Raw genomic sequence first — 16,816 nt, forward strand, 5'->3', positions numbered from 1 at the left:
GGGGGAAGCAAGCAGGGCAGTTGCCTGGGGCCCCACAAAGCTAAGCTGCTCAGGCTTTGGCTTCAGCCCCGGGTGCTGGGGTCAGGGCAGCGTGGACTTTCTGCCCTGGGACCCAATGAGTCTAATGCCAGCCCTGTTTGGTGGACACCCTGAAACCTGCTCATGGACCCCCAGGGGGCCTGGGACCCCTGGTTGAGAACTGCTGGTGTAGCCCAAGTGGCTGCTTTGCAAATTTCTGAAGTGGGCACACTTGCTCGTTCCACCTGTGAAGTTACTAAGGATCTTGTGGAGTGTGCCTTGATCTATAGGTGCTGGAACTGGGGGTGCTGCTGCACCCCCTGGCTTGAAGTGCTTTCTATCACATACAAGGTTTACAGTTTGCTTCAGTGGCTCTCAGCACCCCCACTATACAAATTGTTCCAGCACCCTGCCTCGATCCTTTCTGGGACAGGAGCCTCTGATGATTTGTAGGCTTCCACAGTACATAGTCTAATCCACCTAGTGATGGAAGACTTGGAAGCTCTGAGTCCCTGGCATTTTGGTGGAAGGACACAAATAGGGAACCTGATTTTTTCATGGATTCTGTACACTTGAGAGAGATTTTCAGTGCTTTTCTGACATCTAAGGCATGTCACACCTCTTCAGTTGGATGTTGTAGTTTTGGACAGAACTTAATATCTTCTATGAATGCACAGTAGTAGGGGTCGTGCATTGCAGAGAAACACCTCTGAGGAGCTCAGAGGTTGGAGTGTACTGATTATTTCCTACTAGGTGAGATTTGGACTGGGAGATTCTTGAGGAGTTTGCTGGTGAGGGAGATTGACTGGTGTGGCAGGGAGCTGACAGCCTAATTTCTAGCAAAGCTCATTCTTGCTGAGGCAGAAAGATGTAAACAGAGACTCGGTGTCCCCAGCAGACTGTTACACCCTTGCAGTTCCACAGTCCGGGGGACCAAAAGTGGTTCATGGACCCCAGTTTGTGAACCTCTGCGTCCAGAAGTCAAACTCCTAAATATTTGTATTCCTGTCAAAATAGACTTTTGTTTCATTGATATTAATAAACATTTTCACTGTTTGCTTTTTTTCAGGTTCTGTCAACTTCTGGAGTCCGTTCAGTGGAATCCCACTTACAGCAAGCTTCATACCTGTAAGTTTGAGCGATGAATTTCAGAGGGCTAAGCTGTGTAGGACTGAGTGCAGCATACTTCTTACAGTTCAAGATATACTCTGTATGGGGGAGGAGGGGAAACATTGCTTTGCTTTGCTTTGCTTTGCTAAATTATGGTAAGTACACATCTGCTTGTTTAGATTTATTATGAGCATTCATATGTTGCACTTTTATTTCCATTATAATCAATATAGTATTATCATGCTGCATGAATTATTGGCTAACAACAAAGCCTGTATTAATGTTTGTCTCAGTCTAGAGTGAAATCCCACATCAGCAGTATTGCCGTCACTGCGGACGATTCATTTATTTATGCAGCAGATGATGATGGATACGTGTATGTCTACAGCATCAAGGACTATGCCCTTCAGGACCCGGAGAGAGAACCACCGAAATGTGTGTCTTGTGGACTGGGTTTTTATATATTAAATATTTTTGTATTTGTATTTTTATATATAAGTATAAAACATATTTTGGAACATATGTGATCTAGGGGAAAAGGGTTTAAAAACCAAGTCCTTCTCATGATCTGTGTCTACTTATACTTCTATTTCATTGTAGTATTTTAAGCCCCCTTTTCCAAATCATGTATGCTCCAAAATGTTTATGCCTTAGCTTGTTCTTAGCTGAGTATGGTGGCCATAGTTCCCATATAATTTCCTTAACAAAATTAATACACTGTGGACCAAATACAGGCAAATCTCAATTGAATTCAGTGGGAAGGAAGGACTGAATGAAACCTGGATGAGACTTCAGGATTTCATCTGGTGCAATGGTTCTCAACCTATTTACCATTACGGGCCACATATGCAGCTCTGTATGTGTTATGTGGGCTACATCCACTCAATATCCTCAGGGCTGTACAGGTAGTATATATGTCACATGGCGTGCAACTGTGTACTGATTGGGCCACAAGCGGCGTGCGGGTTGCAGGCTGAGAACCACTTATCTGGTGACGTTTATAACTGTGTATCTTAGTGGGAGCTACCTAGTAACAGAAAACGGAGCAGTTTCAAAATACATCCAGGGTAAAGTTTTAACAACTTCGTTGCATTTACAAAAAAAAATTGCTTTAAAACCATGAGTACTCTTTAATGTCCTTGCTTCTTAGGTAGTGGTTGGTTTACACCTAACATTTCTATCTTACCTGACACAGTGCAGTGTTCTTGTGTAGTAACATATTTGTGTATTAATCTGAATTATATGTATAATACATATTTATTCTCTATATTGCTGTAGATGTGAATCATTGGAGAGCTCATGTAAATATAGTTGTATCGTAAGTACTGTCTTGTGTTTTTAACAGAATATTTTTATGTATAAATACACAAACCTGCACACGTGTTGCTTGATATAAATATAATTAGGTTTTATGTCTACTGTGATAACATCTAAAAGGCTCAGTCATGAGTCAGGATCCCTGGTCCATCTTCCACTATTATACGATGATCATGTGCAGTACATACTTTTCAAATGACAAACTCATTTATGGTTCACTTCAGTGTCATTCAGCACTATCAGAAATCTACAATATCAGATATTGCTTTGAGCTGTAATCCCTTGAAACAATGAATACTGTAGCAGCATTCCCATTAAACTTTAGCATTGGCAGAAATGACCCATGTAGACAATTTGCAACACAAGAAGTTTCTAATGACAAAATTTAAGTGACATGGTGTCATAAGTCTTTAGTTAATATGGTTCTTAAGTAGATTTGTTCTGATTATCACTTTCATTTTGATAGAGTAGAGGTGGTTGATGAAGAAAAAGTCCTGCTCTCCTCTTCTATTGATTGTACTGTTCGTCTGTGGAGTCTGGGTGGAGAGTACATTGGTAAGGCTTATATCTACAAAAACAGCATGGCTAGGATAGTCAACTTTAAAAAGGAGTGACATACAACAAAAATATCTACTCAGGTAGCCCCTGTGGATATTCATAAACTCCCATGTTGCTGTAACCATAGGCTAATAAATTATCTTAGCCAGAGGAGTCTCAGCTCACAGTGGAGTATTTCATGTTAGGACTTACACGTTTTCATGGATAAGCAGACCCTGTTTCAGTTCTACATGGGCTACGTTTGGCTCACGAGGCACGATTTGCCCACCCCTGAAATAGATGCTCTATTTTTTATTCCCAGTGAAAGCCAACAGTGGCATTAAAATAGTGTATGATAAAACTGCTTTCCAATACAGAGCTTTCTAAGGTGGTAGAGTATGGCCACATCATATTTAGAAATGGCTGTCCTTCAGTTCAAAGCACTAAAGGTTAGATTTTGAAGTATTTACATGCCTAAAGATGCAGATAGGCACCTAGTGGGGGATTTTGCAATTAATAGGAGTTAGGTGCATAGGCACTTTTGAAAATTCCATTACATGCTATCTGCATATTTAGACACCTAATTAAAATATCTTTAAAAATCTGTCCCTAAGTGCCTGATCCAACACTCCCACTCAAGCAAACAGATATCTTTTGATTGGCCTCAGAGGCATTGGATCAGACCCTAATGAAATAAAATCTGACAAACTACCTTGCAATTAAAGACTTTTCTGGTTAGTTTATTTCATCCACAAAAGTTTTTAAACCACAAGTGCTCTTCCGAGACACAATTTCTTTTCAAAGTTCTTCCCAGCAGCAGAAGTTTGTATACTTTAAAAAGTAAAATTTTTAAAAAGTCGCTCTCTGTCTTAGTTGTGACTTCCCTTGATTTTAGGAGAAGGGTTGGGGCTGTGTACCCTTTGAAACTTTACAATGCCTGCTTGTTTGTATTTTCTTTCTAGGGACTTTTGGGCAGGCAGAACCATGGGAAATTTTCACATCTGCCTCCTGGAAACATCCCAGGGTTCCCTATGAAATCTTGATGAACCCACAAAGCATGCCAGTTCACCCCATGCTAGAAGGAGAATCACCTGTCTTACAACCCATAAACACAGAGCCAAGTAATGTAACTCTGGAAAACTCCTTATCTAAGGTTTGTGTATAGGCAGCAAAGTGGGGGCTATTTCACGTGGGGTGGCTGTTTTGCATGTTATCTAGTGAAGTGCACCTGTAGGAAAATGATGTTTTAGATTTATGTAAGGCATTTGTAAGGCAAATGGATTAAAACTGTCTAGCTATAGGTCTCAAAATGTAAATGTAAGTGGGGAATCGTCAAGAAGATGTATTTCAAGAGCGGGCCCACAGGCATCAGTTCCTGGCCTACCCTGTTAAACATTTTTTATCCATGTCCTGCAAGAAAGCAAAATCATTACTGGTGAAGTTTGCATATGACAAAGATTTGGGGAGTTGTAAATAACAAACAACTAGTCACTGTTGCAGTGTTTTCTGGATTGTTTAGTAAGCTGGGTACTAGCAGATGTGTTTCAGTAGGGCCAAAGTCATACATCTAGGCCTGAAGAATGCAGGTGCCATGCTCACAGGATAGGGGACTCTATCCTAGGAAATAGTGACTCTGAAAAGATTTGAGCCATGGTGGACAATCAGCTTAATTTGAAATCCCAATGTAACACTATGGCCAAAAGAGAATATAGAGTAGGAGTAGAGAGATTATATTACCTTTGTATCTGGCACTGGAGCAACCACTACTTTGTCCAGTTCTTGTGTCCACAATCAAGAAGGATGTTGATAAATTATAGAGGGTTCAGAGAAGAACCAAGAGAATAATTAAAGGCTTGGAAAATGCGCCTTACACTAGCTTGAAGGAACTCAATCCGTTCAGGTTAAGAAAAGGTTAGGAGTGACTTGACCATAGTTTCAGTATCTACATGGGGAACAGATATTTAATAATGGCCTCTTCCATCTAGCAGAGACAGGTATAACAAGATCCAACAGCTGGAAGCTAAAGCTAGCCAAATTCAGACTAGAAATAAGGCATAAATGTTTAATAATGAGGGTAATCAACCCCTGAAACAGCTTAAAGGTTGTGGTACATTCTCCAGCACTAGAATCTTTTAACTCAAGACTGGATGTTTTCCAAGAAGATAGCTCTTATTCAAACAAGAATTAATTCAGAGAAGTCCTATGACCTTGTTATGCAGGAGGTCAGACTAAATGACCATGATAGTCCTTTTTGGCCTTCTATCTGTGAATAGACAACTTACAGCCCAGTTTTCATTTTTTACCTTTAAACCATAGTGTCTAGGACCTTGCTCCTGAAAATCCTAGCACAGGTGCACACAGTTGTGTTGCAGTGCAGCTGAAGACTACATGTGAGCACAGTTAAGATTAGACTAGGCACAGGCCCCTGCATTGAACATATGCAAGTATCTGGCCCCTGGCATACCTGTCCCTTTACTTGCAAGTAGCCATCTTTCCAGGAAAAAGGTGTGGGAACACAATGGGTTTCTTCCTTCTGAGTTCTCAGTATCCATTTCACAATATAGGGATTACTTTAGTTTCACTGTCTTTTCTCTTTTTAAATAGCAATCAGTGTGTAGTGGTTCAAGTCAGTGTTCTTTTGAAAAGACTTCCCACAAATCTTCCATTCCAATTATCTGTCTGGCTCCTGATTAGTCTTTTTCGATATGTAAGAACAAGCTGAGATTTGAATCTCAACAAGACTAAAGACCAGGCAGACTGGTATAGCGGGCTATAGGAATTTGTTTCTTTTAAAATAAAATCCATTATGAGGAAGAAGTCCTCCTGGAAGTGTAGCAATCAAGGTTTGCCTCCATCTTCCTTCTCAAACCAGAATGCTGTATCAGCAAAAATAATTTTTTTAAATAAGCAGTTACAAGTAGTTTACCAGAGTTCAGTCCACATACATGAAGCTAAAATTGATAGTATCCCATGCTGTATCCTAAATAGTAAGCAAAGAAGAGTGCATGCAGCCTGCTAAATGCATATTCTTATTAATACAATCTACTTGAAGAATTGTCACAACATAAGGTTCATGCAAATTGAGGCCTTACGTAAGATTGTAACCTGAGAACCTTCCAAATAAATTTAACAATTAACACACATGTATGACACCGAATACATTTAATTCATCCCTCATCTCTGTTTTAAAGCAACTGATTTCTTCCAAACATTTTTTAAATGGTTTACTCAAACTCGTAAAGCTGCCCCAAAAGTGACAGGATTAGGTAGAGGGACCATCATGGCAGTAATATGAAGAAATGTAGTGGCAGTCTAAATACTTCCTGCGTTGCTAAGTGTTCTCTTGGTGTGTTTTTAGCATGAAGTGAGCTATAATCCCAAACTTCCTCAAGTCACCATTCCTGACCTGGATATCAAAGAGGAAATCAACCAGCGGTCTTATGCACAAGCTTTGAGTAAAAGGTAAAAAGAAAACAAGGCCACCAGGTAAATTAATTTCCCCACTTTCAAGACAAATTAATAATTCATGCTTTCAATTTTCTTTCCCTAGATTGAAGCAGGAGCATTACAAGAAGATAAATAGACCACTTGCGTCTGGGGGACAGAGTACATATCACCTAATCAACAGCTGCGAAGTTGTCATTGCTCCACCAATATGTAAAAAGCCTGACTTGTCTGTTCTTGGTACAGACTACTTTTATGAAGAATTGTTAGGGGAAGAGTAGAGCAATAATTCTGGAGGTAAACTGAGCATAGGACCATCTGTCCCTTCAGTGGTAGAAAAGCAGTTATTTTTGTTTCTGGTGTAATTTTTCTTCTATTGTTTTGACAGAAATACACTTAAATATGGTGAAGTGGGTTCTAGCCCATGAAAGCTAATGCCCAAATAAATTTGTTAGTCTCTAAGGCGGGGTGGGCAAATTTTTTGATCTGAGGGCTGCATCGGGTTTCCAAAATTACATGGAGGGCTGGTTAGGGGAGGCTGTGCCCCAGCCCCCTTGGGACCCCTGCCCCATCCAACCCCCCCAGTTCCCTGACTGCCCCCTGGGACCCCTGCCTCATCCACACACCCCCATCCTCTTCTCCCTGACCACCCCCAGACCCCACACTGCCCCATCCAACCCCTCCTCTCATTCCTGACTGCCCCCCTGGGACTCCTACCCCATACAACCACCTCTTCTCCCTGACCACCCCTAGACCCCCCACCCCTAACTGCCCCCTGCTGCCCCATCCAACCTCTCTCCTTCCTAACTGTCCCCCTGGGACCCCTGACCACCCTGGAACCCCTGCCCCTGACTGCCCCCCTGGGACCCTTCCCCCATTCAACCCCCCTGTTCGCCGCCCTCTGACTGCCCCGGCCCCTGACCACCCCCTGCCCTCTATCCAACCCTCCCTGCCCCCTTACCACGCTGCTTGGAGCACCAGTGGCTGGCGTCGTGGCTGCACCAGGACAGGCAGGCGCGCCATCTGGCTGGAGCCAGCCATGCACCGTGCAGCACAGAGCATCGGGTCAGGCCCAGAGCATTGCGCCAGCAGCACAGTGAGCTGAGGCTGCAGAGGAGGGGCTAGGGGAGAACCTCTGGGGCTAGGCAGGAGGGTCCTGTGGGCCGGATGTGTTTGCCCACATCTGTTCTAAGGTGCCACAAGGACTCCTCGTTTTTAACTTAAAATATGCATGTTTCTTAATCGCTTCTGGACAGTTTATCCTTCTAAGCTTCCTACTATAGTAGCTCATCAATTAATTCTATAGAGCTGGACTTATGTGGCATTTAAACAAGAATTATATAAGCAAAAAGTGAAACCAGAACATGACTGTTAAATAAACAATTCCATATTAACTAGAGCCTGGTGATATAATAGCACTGTGGAAGCATAGTAAATCTGCACACTTAAGGCCTTAGCAGCCTTGGTTTAGGTCTAGTGAGACTTATTCAACCTACGCTCTGGCTTTGGGGGTCCAAGCTATGGTTGGTGTATTGCATATGCTCCTGGGAGAATTCTGCACCAAAAATTAAAAATTTCATGCACAATATTTTAAAATTCTGCATATTTTGTGTGTCAAAATAACACAATATAGCCACACCAATTTCAATTATTTTTGGTCATTTATTTCAAAATACCGGTCAGCAAGTATGTCTGCAACAGTACAGACAACAAAAAAGATTCAGGAAATATTTCTTGACAAATAGATTCCTTCCTAGTCATATTAATACAGAACTCTGGGTAATAATTCATTTAAACTACACTACAGAACCGTATTTCCCACACTGCTCAGAAGCAGTGCAAAGGCTACTAGAGTCAGGGGTAATGGAGGAGCTGAGGGAGAGGGAAGTAAGTTGCTGGGAAGGAGCCTGGGTGAGAACTTGGAGGGTTGTTGGGTATAGGTGGGAAAAGTATGGACCAGGTTTTTGTGTGGGGTAGGAAGGGATTATTATGGAGCTTCTTCCATGCAGACCCTGGCTGATGCCTAGCCTCTCCCATTGGCAGGCACATCTGCCCCATCCCCATGTGTTCCTGCACCCCCACTCAGACACCCCCATGTGGCCTTGTACCTCCTTCCCCTTATGTGGCTCTGTACCCCAACCCCATGTCTATGCCCCCATTCAGCCATCCCCCATGCTTGTCACTATACCCCCTCCCCATGTCTGTGCCCCCACTCAGCCACCTTCTGTCCCTCTGCACTCCCTTCCCCATCACCATGTGGCCCTGTGCCACCACCCCCATTCAGCCCCTGCCCTGGTCTGTCCTTCTCAACTTGCCCTTATGACCCCCTTCCCCCCCACAGCACCCTATGCTGTCTCCCTCCCCAGAGCCCCCATCTGCTGACTGGCACTGAGAAGAAGGCAGAGTCTCTCTCTTCCCTGGCTGGCTAGCAGCTGCTGCTGTGTTCTGTTGCCACAGCACCCTCACGTGGGCAAAAGGCAGAACTGCAGCAACATTTTGGCTGAAGCTTTTTTCCCCACACAAAAAATTAATATGCATGGCTCATTAATTATGTGCACACACACAGTAGTGCACAATTCCCCCAAGAGTAGCATATGCACCTGACATGGAGCTGAGCAGTGATCAGAAGAGCCTGCCCTGTCAAACAGTGCTCTGATATTACAGCTACTTATGGTAGCTCAAGAGTGGCCAAAGCATGAGGGAGCTGGTGAAAAGTTGCAGGCAGGAATATGCCCCCCTCAGAGCTAGTGGAGGAGGCAGGAATGGGGTTGGAGGAGGAACACAAAACAGGGCCAGCAAAAGGGTGTAATTGGCTTTCTTAGTACTGACTAATCAGGTATGGTCTGCACCATTAAATCAACTCTGTTCAGAGTAGTGCTAAGCTCACCCTTTTGCTTGTAGTATGTAAGTTGTTCCTTGTAGCAGTAAGCAAGCCAGCCCCCCCCACCTGCATGCTACTGTCTTGTAGATCTTATTGGGCTGTCTATTTAACAGGAAGGCTTCATCACCACCATTGTGTCCTCCACATCAATTGTTCCTTTGCAAGAAACTTGACCAGAAATTCCTGAGGGGAGAATCTTAACCTTTAACTGGCTTTTCAAGCTGGCCCTCCCCCAAAGCTGCTTGCTTAGTAGGGGAGAACATCTCATTTACCGTGTTTGTTTGAGATCAACTCCTTTCTAATAAAGGCCAAGAAAGACTTCCAAGTGATTTTTAAAAAAGGAGTAGTAGTGGCACCTTAGAGACTAACCAATTTATTTCAACATAAGCTGTAGCTCACGAAAGCTTATGCTCAAATAAATTGGTTAGTCTCTAAGGTGCCACAAGTACTCCTTTTCTTTTTGCGAATACAGACTAACACGGCTGCTACTCTGAAACTGATTTTTAGTGTCTCTTTAGACCCACTTTTAAAGCTTTTGAAAGTTTTATGCCCAGCCTTTGATATTTTAAGTTTCCAGGCAGTCATGCTGTTCCCAGATGCGTGCTGGTTTGTGCAGTTAAGAGTAACAAGCTGTTTCTGCTTGGGTAGGCTGAGTATCCACAACTCCAATTTTTTCCACACTCAAGGGGAGGGCAGGGGGAAGTTCTATAAGCTTCTGTTCACACAACACAGCTATTTGGCTTTATTGTCTTTACCATTTGTGACAAAAGACAGCAGTCACACTGAAAACAGTACTGAACATAATCAAGGCAGCATTTTAGGAAATACCAGTTAGATGAACTTTATTATTAAAGCTCATTAAAAGGTTTCACAACAAGATGAACAGGATCAGCATCTCCTTCATTTTGCTTTCTCCACATGAAACTGTACTGTTTAACAAGATGAAATCTACTACTTAACATGCTACTTAACACCTTTCACCATCTTACTAGTCAGCTAGGGTGCAGGACAGTGATAAAGAGAGAGGCTTAGGACAGGAGGTTTATTTTGTTCATTGTAAATTGAACAGCAATTGGCTTTATACAGATGTGCCAAATCAGAGGTCAAATGAAAGAAAACTACCTTGGCATCTACAAGTGCTTATGACTATTTCAGTTACAAGCCTGGTGAAGGAGCAGTAAGTATCATAGCAAAAACTGATTTAATCCTTACTGAAGCTAACGGTTAAATACTGCACAGAAGCTTAGTATGAAATCACAATTCCACAGGAATCTGAAAGTTACGAAGGCAATTTTCCTTTTTATGGTAGTCATGATCAGCTTTCTACTCCCCCGCCCCACCATCATACAACACATTCCAGACAACCTTATGAAAAAAATATAAATAGTTCCCAGAACTATATGTCCCCCCCACAAAATCACATACTAAAGCAACAATATTTTCTTTCATGAGATCAAATTGCTCAATACAATGCAGTAGTCTAGTCCAAGTCCATGCTCGTCGTGTTTTTATCGTTTGGATGACAATCACCATTTTGTTGATGGATTTCAGCATTATTTTTATCTTCTTCCATACCTTCATTTGTATGAAGACTGGGTCCATTCAATGGATTTTCCTCTTTAGGTGAGTCAACATTTGGTTTTGGTTGCAGCACTACAGGCTCACACACACTGTGTAATTCCTAAGATCAAGAGAGGCACTCAGAATACAATTCATGTGATCAGCAAGCTACCTGACGAGCCAGCACTGCTGGTCAGAGACTGATTCCCAGTACCTTTGCTTCCTGAGCACAAAGAGGCTGGAGATACTTTAGGGGTAGCATATCTAGTTTACTTTTTAGACAGGTTATAGTAAGGTTCTTTATACAACACTTTGGCACTTTAAGTGGAAAAAAAAAATCCAATCTCTCAGAAATGTTGCACTGCTTTAATATTTTCTTACACACCCTGTTATATGTATTTACATACTATTGGAAAAGCAGACACTGAATTTTTAACTCTACTGAAAGATGTTTGTAGTGTAAGTTTATCTGCCTAACCCATATATATAGTAAAAACATTCTCCACAGAAATTTTTACACAATAGATTGTAGCTTCATCCCTCCCTTGCTACTCAGATTATTAATTATCCTTTAGAGCTGCCAACCAGTTAGAACATACTGTGATTTCTAAATAATGGCCTAGCTATATCACTAGTCAGTAGTTAGAATTAATTTCTTTCAGCACTAACCTTTAGCTTTGCTTTGATTTCACTTGCACGTACAACTGGATCTTGATCAAGGCTCATTTTAGCCTGGGCATTCATAACATTACTCATCCATTCCATCATTTCCTTGACACATTTCTCCACTTCTATCATTTCTGATTCATCAATGTGAACGTATTTCTCATCCTGCATGGAGTTGAATATTTTGGGTTTGTCAGTAAGAACCAGTTCAAGGATATCAAATTATCCGGACAGACCATCCAAGTTGGTTGTGTTCTCTCACTATTTAAATATTTGTTACATTACTGCTTACTTTGGAAAGAAAACAAGTTCACTGCAGCAAGAAGGGCCATGAAACAGTGGCAGAATCAAACCCATTTCTGAGTTTGATAAACAAGCTCACAGAGAGGAAGCTGGGCTTCACAACAATTTAATGGGGATAACATACCTAGAATTGGGAAAGTTCATACTTTCATGTTAATAGAGCAAATCCTGCACCCTCCAGAAGCCATGTATTAGGTTCTGTAGGATATAATCCAACCTTTTTAGGGCTCCAGTCAGTGCTGTAGGTGGGGGGCAAAAGAGGGAGAAAAGGTATCCAATTACACAGTCTGGTGTTTTGGCTGGCCTTAGATTGGAGAATTTGGGTTTATAAAAATGAAAGCTTGAGTCAACCAGCAGAAATTACCTTTCATAGCTGGATGAGTCAATGGAATCAGACACCCAGCTGCTTTGATATTTCTGGACCATGTGATATTAATTAGGGCTGTCAAGCGATTAAAAAAAATTAATCACGATTAATCATTGTTAAACAATAACAGCATACTATTTAAATTTTTTGGATGTTTTCCACATTTTCAAATATAATTTATTTCAATTGCAACATAGAATACAAAGTGTACAGTGTTCACTTTATTTTTGATTTCAAGTATTTGCACTGTAAAACAAAGTATTTTTCAACTCCCCCATTACAAGTACTGTAGTGCAATCTCTATCATGAAATTTGAACTTCAAATGTAGAATTATGCACAAAAAACCTGCATTCAATAATAAAACAATGTAAAATTTTAGAGCCTGCAAGTCCACTCAGTCCTACTTCTTGTTCAGCCAATCGCTCAGACAGACAAGTTTGTTTACATTTGCAGGAAATTTGCCCACTTCTTGTTTACAATGTCACCTGAAAGTGAAAATAGGCGTTCTCATGGCACTGTTGTAGCCAGCGTTGTAAGATATTACATGCCAGATGCGCTAAAGATTCATATGTCCTTTCATGCTACAACCACCATTCCATGGGACGTCCATGTTGATGACAGGTTCTGCTGGATAACAAGCCAAAGCAGAGCAGACAGATGTATGTTCATTTTCATTATCTGAGTCAGATGCCACCAGCAGAAGGTTCATTTTCTTTTTTGGTGGTTCAGGTTCTATAGTTGACGCATCAGAGTGTTGTTCTTTTAAGACTTCTGAAAGCATGCTCCATACTTTGTCCATCTCAGATTTTGGACAGCACTTCAGAGTCTTAAACCTTGGGTCGAGTGCTGTAACTATCTTTAGAAATCTCACACTGGTACCTTCTTTGCGTTTTGTGAAATCTGCAATGAAAGTGTTCTTAAAATGAAGAACATGCTTGGTCATCATCCAAGACTGCCGTAATATGAATGTATGGCAGAATGCAGATAAAACAGAGCAGGGGACATACAATTCTCCCCTAAGGAATTCAGTCACAAATTTAATTAACGCATTTTTTTTTTTTTAAACAAGTGTCATCAGCATGGAAGTATGTCCTCTGGAATGGTGGCTGAAGCATGAAGGGGCATACAAATGTTTAGCATATCTGGCATGTAAATACCTTGCAACGCCAGCTACAAGAGTGCCATGCAAATGCTTGTTCTCACTTTCAGGTAAATAAGAAGAGGGCAGCATTATCTCCTGTAAATGTAAACAAACCTGTCTGTCTTAGCGATTGGCTGAACAAGAAGTAGGACTGAGTGGACTTGTAGGCTCTGAAGTTTTGCAGTATTTTGTTTGAGTGCAGTTATGTAACAAAAAAGTCTACATTTGTAAGTTACCCTTTCATGACAAAGATTGTACTACAGTACAATGAGGTGAACTGAAAAATACTATTTCTTTTATCATTTTTACAGTGCAAATATTTGTAATAAAAAACCTTTGATTTCAATTACAACACAGAATACAATATATATAAAAATGTAGAAAAACATCCAAAATCTTTAATAAATTTCATTTGGTATTCTATTGTTTAAGAGTGCAAATAATTGGGATTATTTTTTAGTTAATCATGTAAGTTAATTGTGATTAATTGACAGCCCTAATATTAATGCAAGTTTAAAAAAAAAAAGAGTAAAGTTTTCTAGCCCTTTTGGACATGAAAAACACACTCTGAATTTGGCCCTGATGCAGTCCTGACAAACTGGCTAAACCAGCTTTGAATGTTGTGAATTACCCCCATTCACATAAACAGCGTATTGGCTCCAAAACCTAATGACACCAAGGACTAACCAGATTTCCAAAGGGCAGGTGTGCTATTGTGACTAATAGTATGTCAAATGGTCAAATAACAGGCACAAATATAACATACATAAAGTAGGGATGTGTAAGTAACTTATCTTAGGCTGTTGTACAGACACTCATCACTGAGCCACTTCACCACCAATAAAGTTGGAAGAGCACAAAACTTGGCTCAAGAAGTTCAGTTAAAAAATCATAGCTCATTCTTTGTGCAAATGCCCTTTTTGACCAGAGAGATATATTGAGCAACTCAGATTCAGATTCATTGTCTGTGGGAGATTTGTTACAGATTATGTTCTTAGTTGCATAGGCTTAGCATACAGGCTACCAATAAGTGAACAGCCCACTTGACAAGGATTTTGACACCACTGCTATCTGGTGCAAGTCTGAATGAATCAGTCCCCTCCTACTCCCAACCCATTCCCTGTGAGGCTACTTACCTTGTCCCTGTATTCTCCTGCTATTTTGGCATAGTGTTGAAGCTTGTGTCCCAGTTCTTCCAACACCCGTGGTCGCTCCTCAGCTTCTTGGTATCGCATTTCAATTGGAGTACCTAGTTTCTATAGAAAGTAATATTTTCAATGCATTTCATAATTCAAACCTATATTTACAAAAAAAAATCATTCCTGCAATACACCTCTACCCCAATATAACGCGATCCGATATAATGCAAATTCGGATACAACTCGGTAAAGCATTTCCCCTCCTCCCTGCTCCCTGGCTTGCGCAAGCCTGGGAGGGAGGGAGGGATGGGGGAGAAGTGGAGCAGCGGCATGCTCAGGGGAGGAGGTGGAGCGGTGGTGAGCTGGGGGGAGGGGGAAGACAGGACATGTGCAGAGGAACCACTCTCCCCACCCCAGGTCACCTCCACTCTGCCTCCTCCCCAGAGCACATTGCTGCTCTGAGCAGCATGTTAAGGGGGCTGGACCATTGGCTAAGGGGCAGAGGGTTTCGGGGGGTGGTCAGGGGACAGGGAGCAGGGCCAGGCTGTTTGGGGAGGCATAGCAAATTCAATATAACACGGTTCCACCTATAATGCGGTAAGATTTTTTGGCTTCCAAGGACCTCGTTATATCGGGGTAGAAGTGTATTTTGAAAGTTACATTATACGAAAGTGCAAATGGACCTACCTTTAAATCATCCAATTTATCTATGTACACCTGTTTAGCTTGGTCCTCTCCATCCTCATACAACCAATCTTCTATCTCTGTTAGGAATGCAGAGAATTTTTGAAGATCCTAAAATAAAATTTGGATGCAGTTTGGAATACCAATCAGGCCAAAATACTTAGTAAGTAAAGGAAAAAGGAGTACAACTGCAACATGGTCTGTTACTAAAAAGGCTATTTGCATTTTTCATAGTCAAGCCCTAAGGCTGTTTCATGCCAGGGGCTCAGAAAACAAGAAATACAAAGATTACTTAAAACCACACTTGTACACCAGCATTTGTTTCTGCACTGGGAACAGCTTGGTTTGAACAAAGAACCCAGCCCAGCAATCTGTCTTGACACTGCATGCTTTTCTGTGACACCACAGAAAGGCGCTACCAAATTCATTTTTGTCTGCCTCATATTGAGGGGACACAATGTTTCGCGTAAGGCACTCATTTCAAGTCTCCTAGCTGGGAACTGCATTTACTATTGCAATTTCTAGAAGTCTGTGCAAGTCAAGCTAAGCTGCAAGGGTGAACATAGATGAAGGCAAAGCCAACAGAAATCTGTTCGCTCCCTAATACGGTTTTACCAACTAAAATAAAAGCTTGATAGCCTGCAGGAAAAAAAAAAACTTGCACTGAACAAAATAATATGGGTACTGTGTCTTTTTTGGATACCTTTTTAAAGATGTCAAAGGTCTGTTTTGATAACATCTATGCGTTTGGACAACTCTGTTGATAGTTAGCAAGATATGCTGGACCAAATGATGTCCTTTTGAAAATACAAGTGCAATTTTAGTAGATGTACATCGCTCTGCCTTTTGATTTTAATGGATCAAAATGTGGCAGGTGTTTGCATCTCATATCTTTCAAATATTTAAGATCCAGATCTAGATCCAAGTATGGCTTTGTTGAGTGGAATGTTTACTTCTAAAAAGGTTTAATTGATCAGTTATTTGTGGGAGGATCAATTGGCCAGTGATATATTTTAGGGGTGAAACTGCTGGAGATTCTCTTTGAAGAAGAGTCCAACACACTTTGCTTCCTCCCCTTTCATCTCCTCTCCTTTCTTTTCTCCTGCTTCACCTCCCCATCACCAGATACCTCCACTTATTCACTCTCTGGTCTCATCCCTTCCACTTGTCCTCTGTGCCTTCCATTCCAGGTCTCAGCCCTATTCTTCCTTGCAGTCTTCCATGGTTATTTAACTAGTTTATGACTAGTCAAATTCAGACTTTATTACTTCTGTTTTTAACACTTACTACAGTAGAACCTCACAGTTACAAACTGACCAGTCTACCACACACCTCATTTGGAACCGGAAGTATGCTATCAGGCAGCGGCAGAGACAAAAAGAAAAGCAAATCCAGTACAGAACTGTGTTAAACAAACTACTGAAAAATAAAGTTTAAACATATATTTGACAAGGCAAGGAAACTTTCTGTGCTTGTTTCATTTAAATTAAGATGTTACAAGCAGCATTTTTCTTCTGCATAGTAAAGTTTCAAAACTTTATTAAGTCTATGTTATGTTGTAAACTTTTGAAAGAACAACCATAACATTTAGTTACAAGTAACCCCCATTCCCACAGTGTTCATTAACTCTGAGGTTCTACTGTAATTG

The 16,816-nt window shown here is 41.3% G+C and overlaps 2 protein-coding genes across 3 annotated transcripts in view; one reads left to right on the forward strand and one right to left on the reverse strand.

Annotated features, from left to right (window-relative positions):
* The window catches only part of LOC140910415 (cilia- and flagella-associated protein 337), a 75,175-nt gene extending 67,170 nt beyond the window's left edge, over positions 1-8,005 (forward strand). Inside the window, exons 24-30 of one of the 2 annotated variants that reach the window (XM_073341210.2) lie at positions 1,088-1,146; positions 1,422-1,563; positions 2,407-2,446; positions 2,912-3,000; positions 3,945-4,135; positions 6,341-6,444; positions 6,533-8,005. In XM_073341210.2, coding sequence (XP_073197311.1) covers positions 1,088-1,146; positions 1,422-1,563; positions 2,407-2,446; positions 2,912-3,000; positions 3,945-4,135; positions 6,341-6,444; positions 6,533-6,707 — 800 coding nt within the window. In that variant the 3' untranslated portion in view covers positions 6,708-8,005. Of the gene's footprint in view, positions 1-1,087; positions 1,147-1,421; positions 1,564-2,406; positions 2,447-2,911; positions 3,001-3,944; positions 4,136-6,340; positions 6,445-6,532 lie in introns of those variants that run through there. The other variant, XR_012158578.2, reaches the window with a different exon arrangement.
* Positions 8,006-9,726: 1,721 nt separating this feature from the next.
* The window catches only part of HSPH1 (heat shock protein family H (Hsp110) member 1), a 32,142-nt gene continuing 25,052 nt past the window's right edge, over positions 9,727-16,816 (reverse strand). Inside the window, exons 15-18 of the mRNA XM_073341235.2 lie at positions 15,172-15,279; positions 14,482-14,601; positions 11,537-11,698; positions 9,727-10,988 (exon numbers count right to left, since the gene is read on the reverse strand). Of these exons, the coding sequence (XP_073197336.1) occupies positions 10,788-10,988; positions 11,537-11,698; positions 14,482-14,601; positions 15,172-15,279 (591 nt within the window). The 3' untranslated portion in view covers positions 9,727-10,787. The remainder of the gene's footprint in view (positions 10,989-11,536; positions 11,699-14,481; positions 14,602-15,171; positions 15,280-16,816) is intronic.

This window comes from Lepidochelys kempii, chromosome 1, assembly GCF_965140285.1.
Source record: "Lepidochelys kempii isolate rLepKem1 chromosome 1, rLepKem1.hap1, whole genome shotgun sequence".
NCBI lineage: Eukaryota > Metazoa > Chordata > Testudines > Cheloniidae > Lepidochelys > Lepidochelys kempii.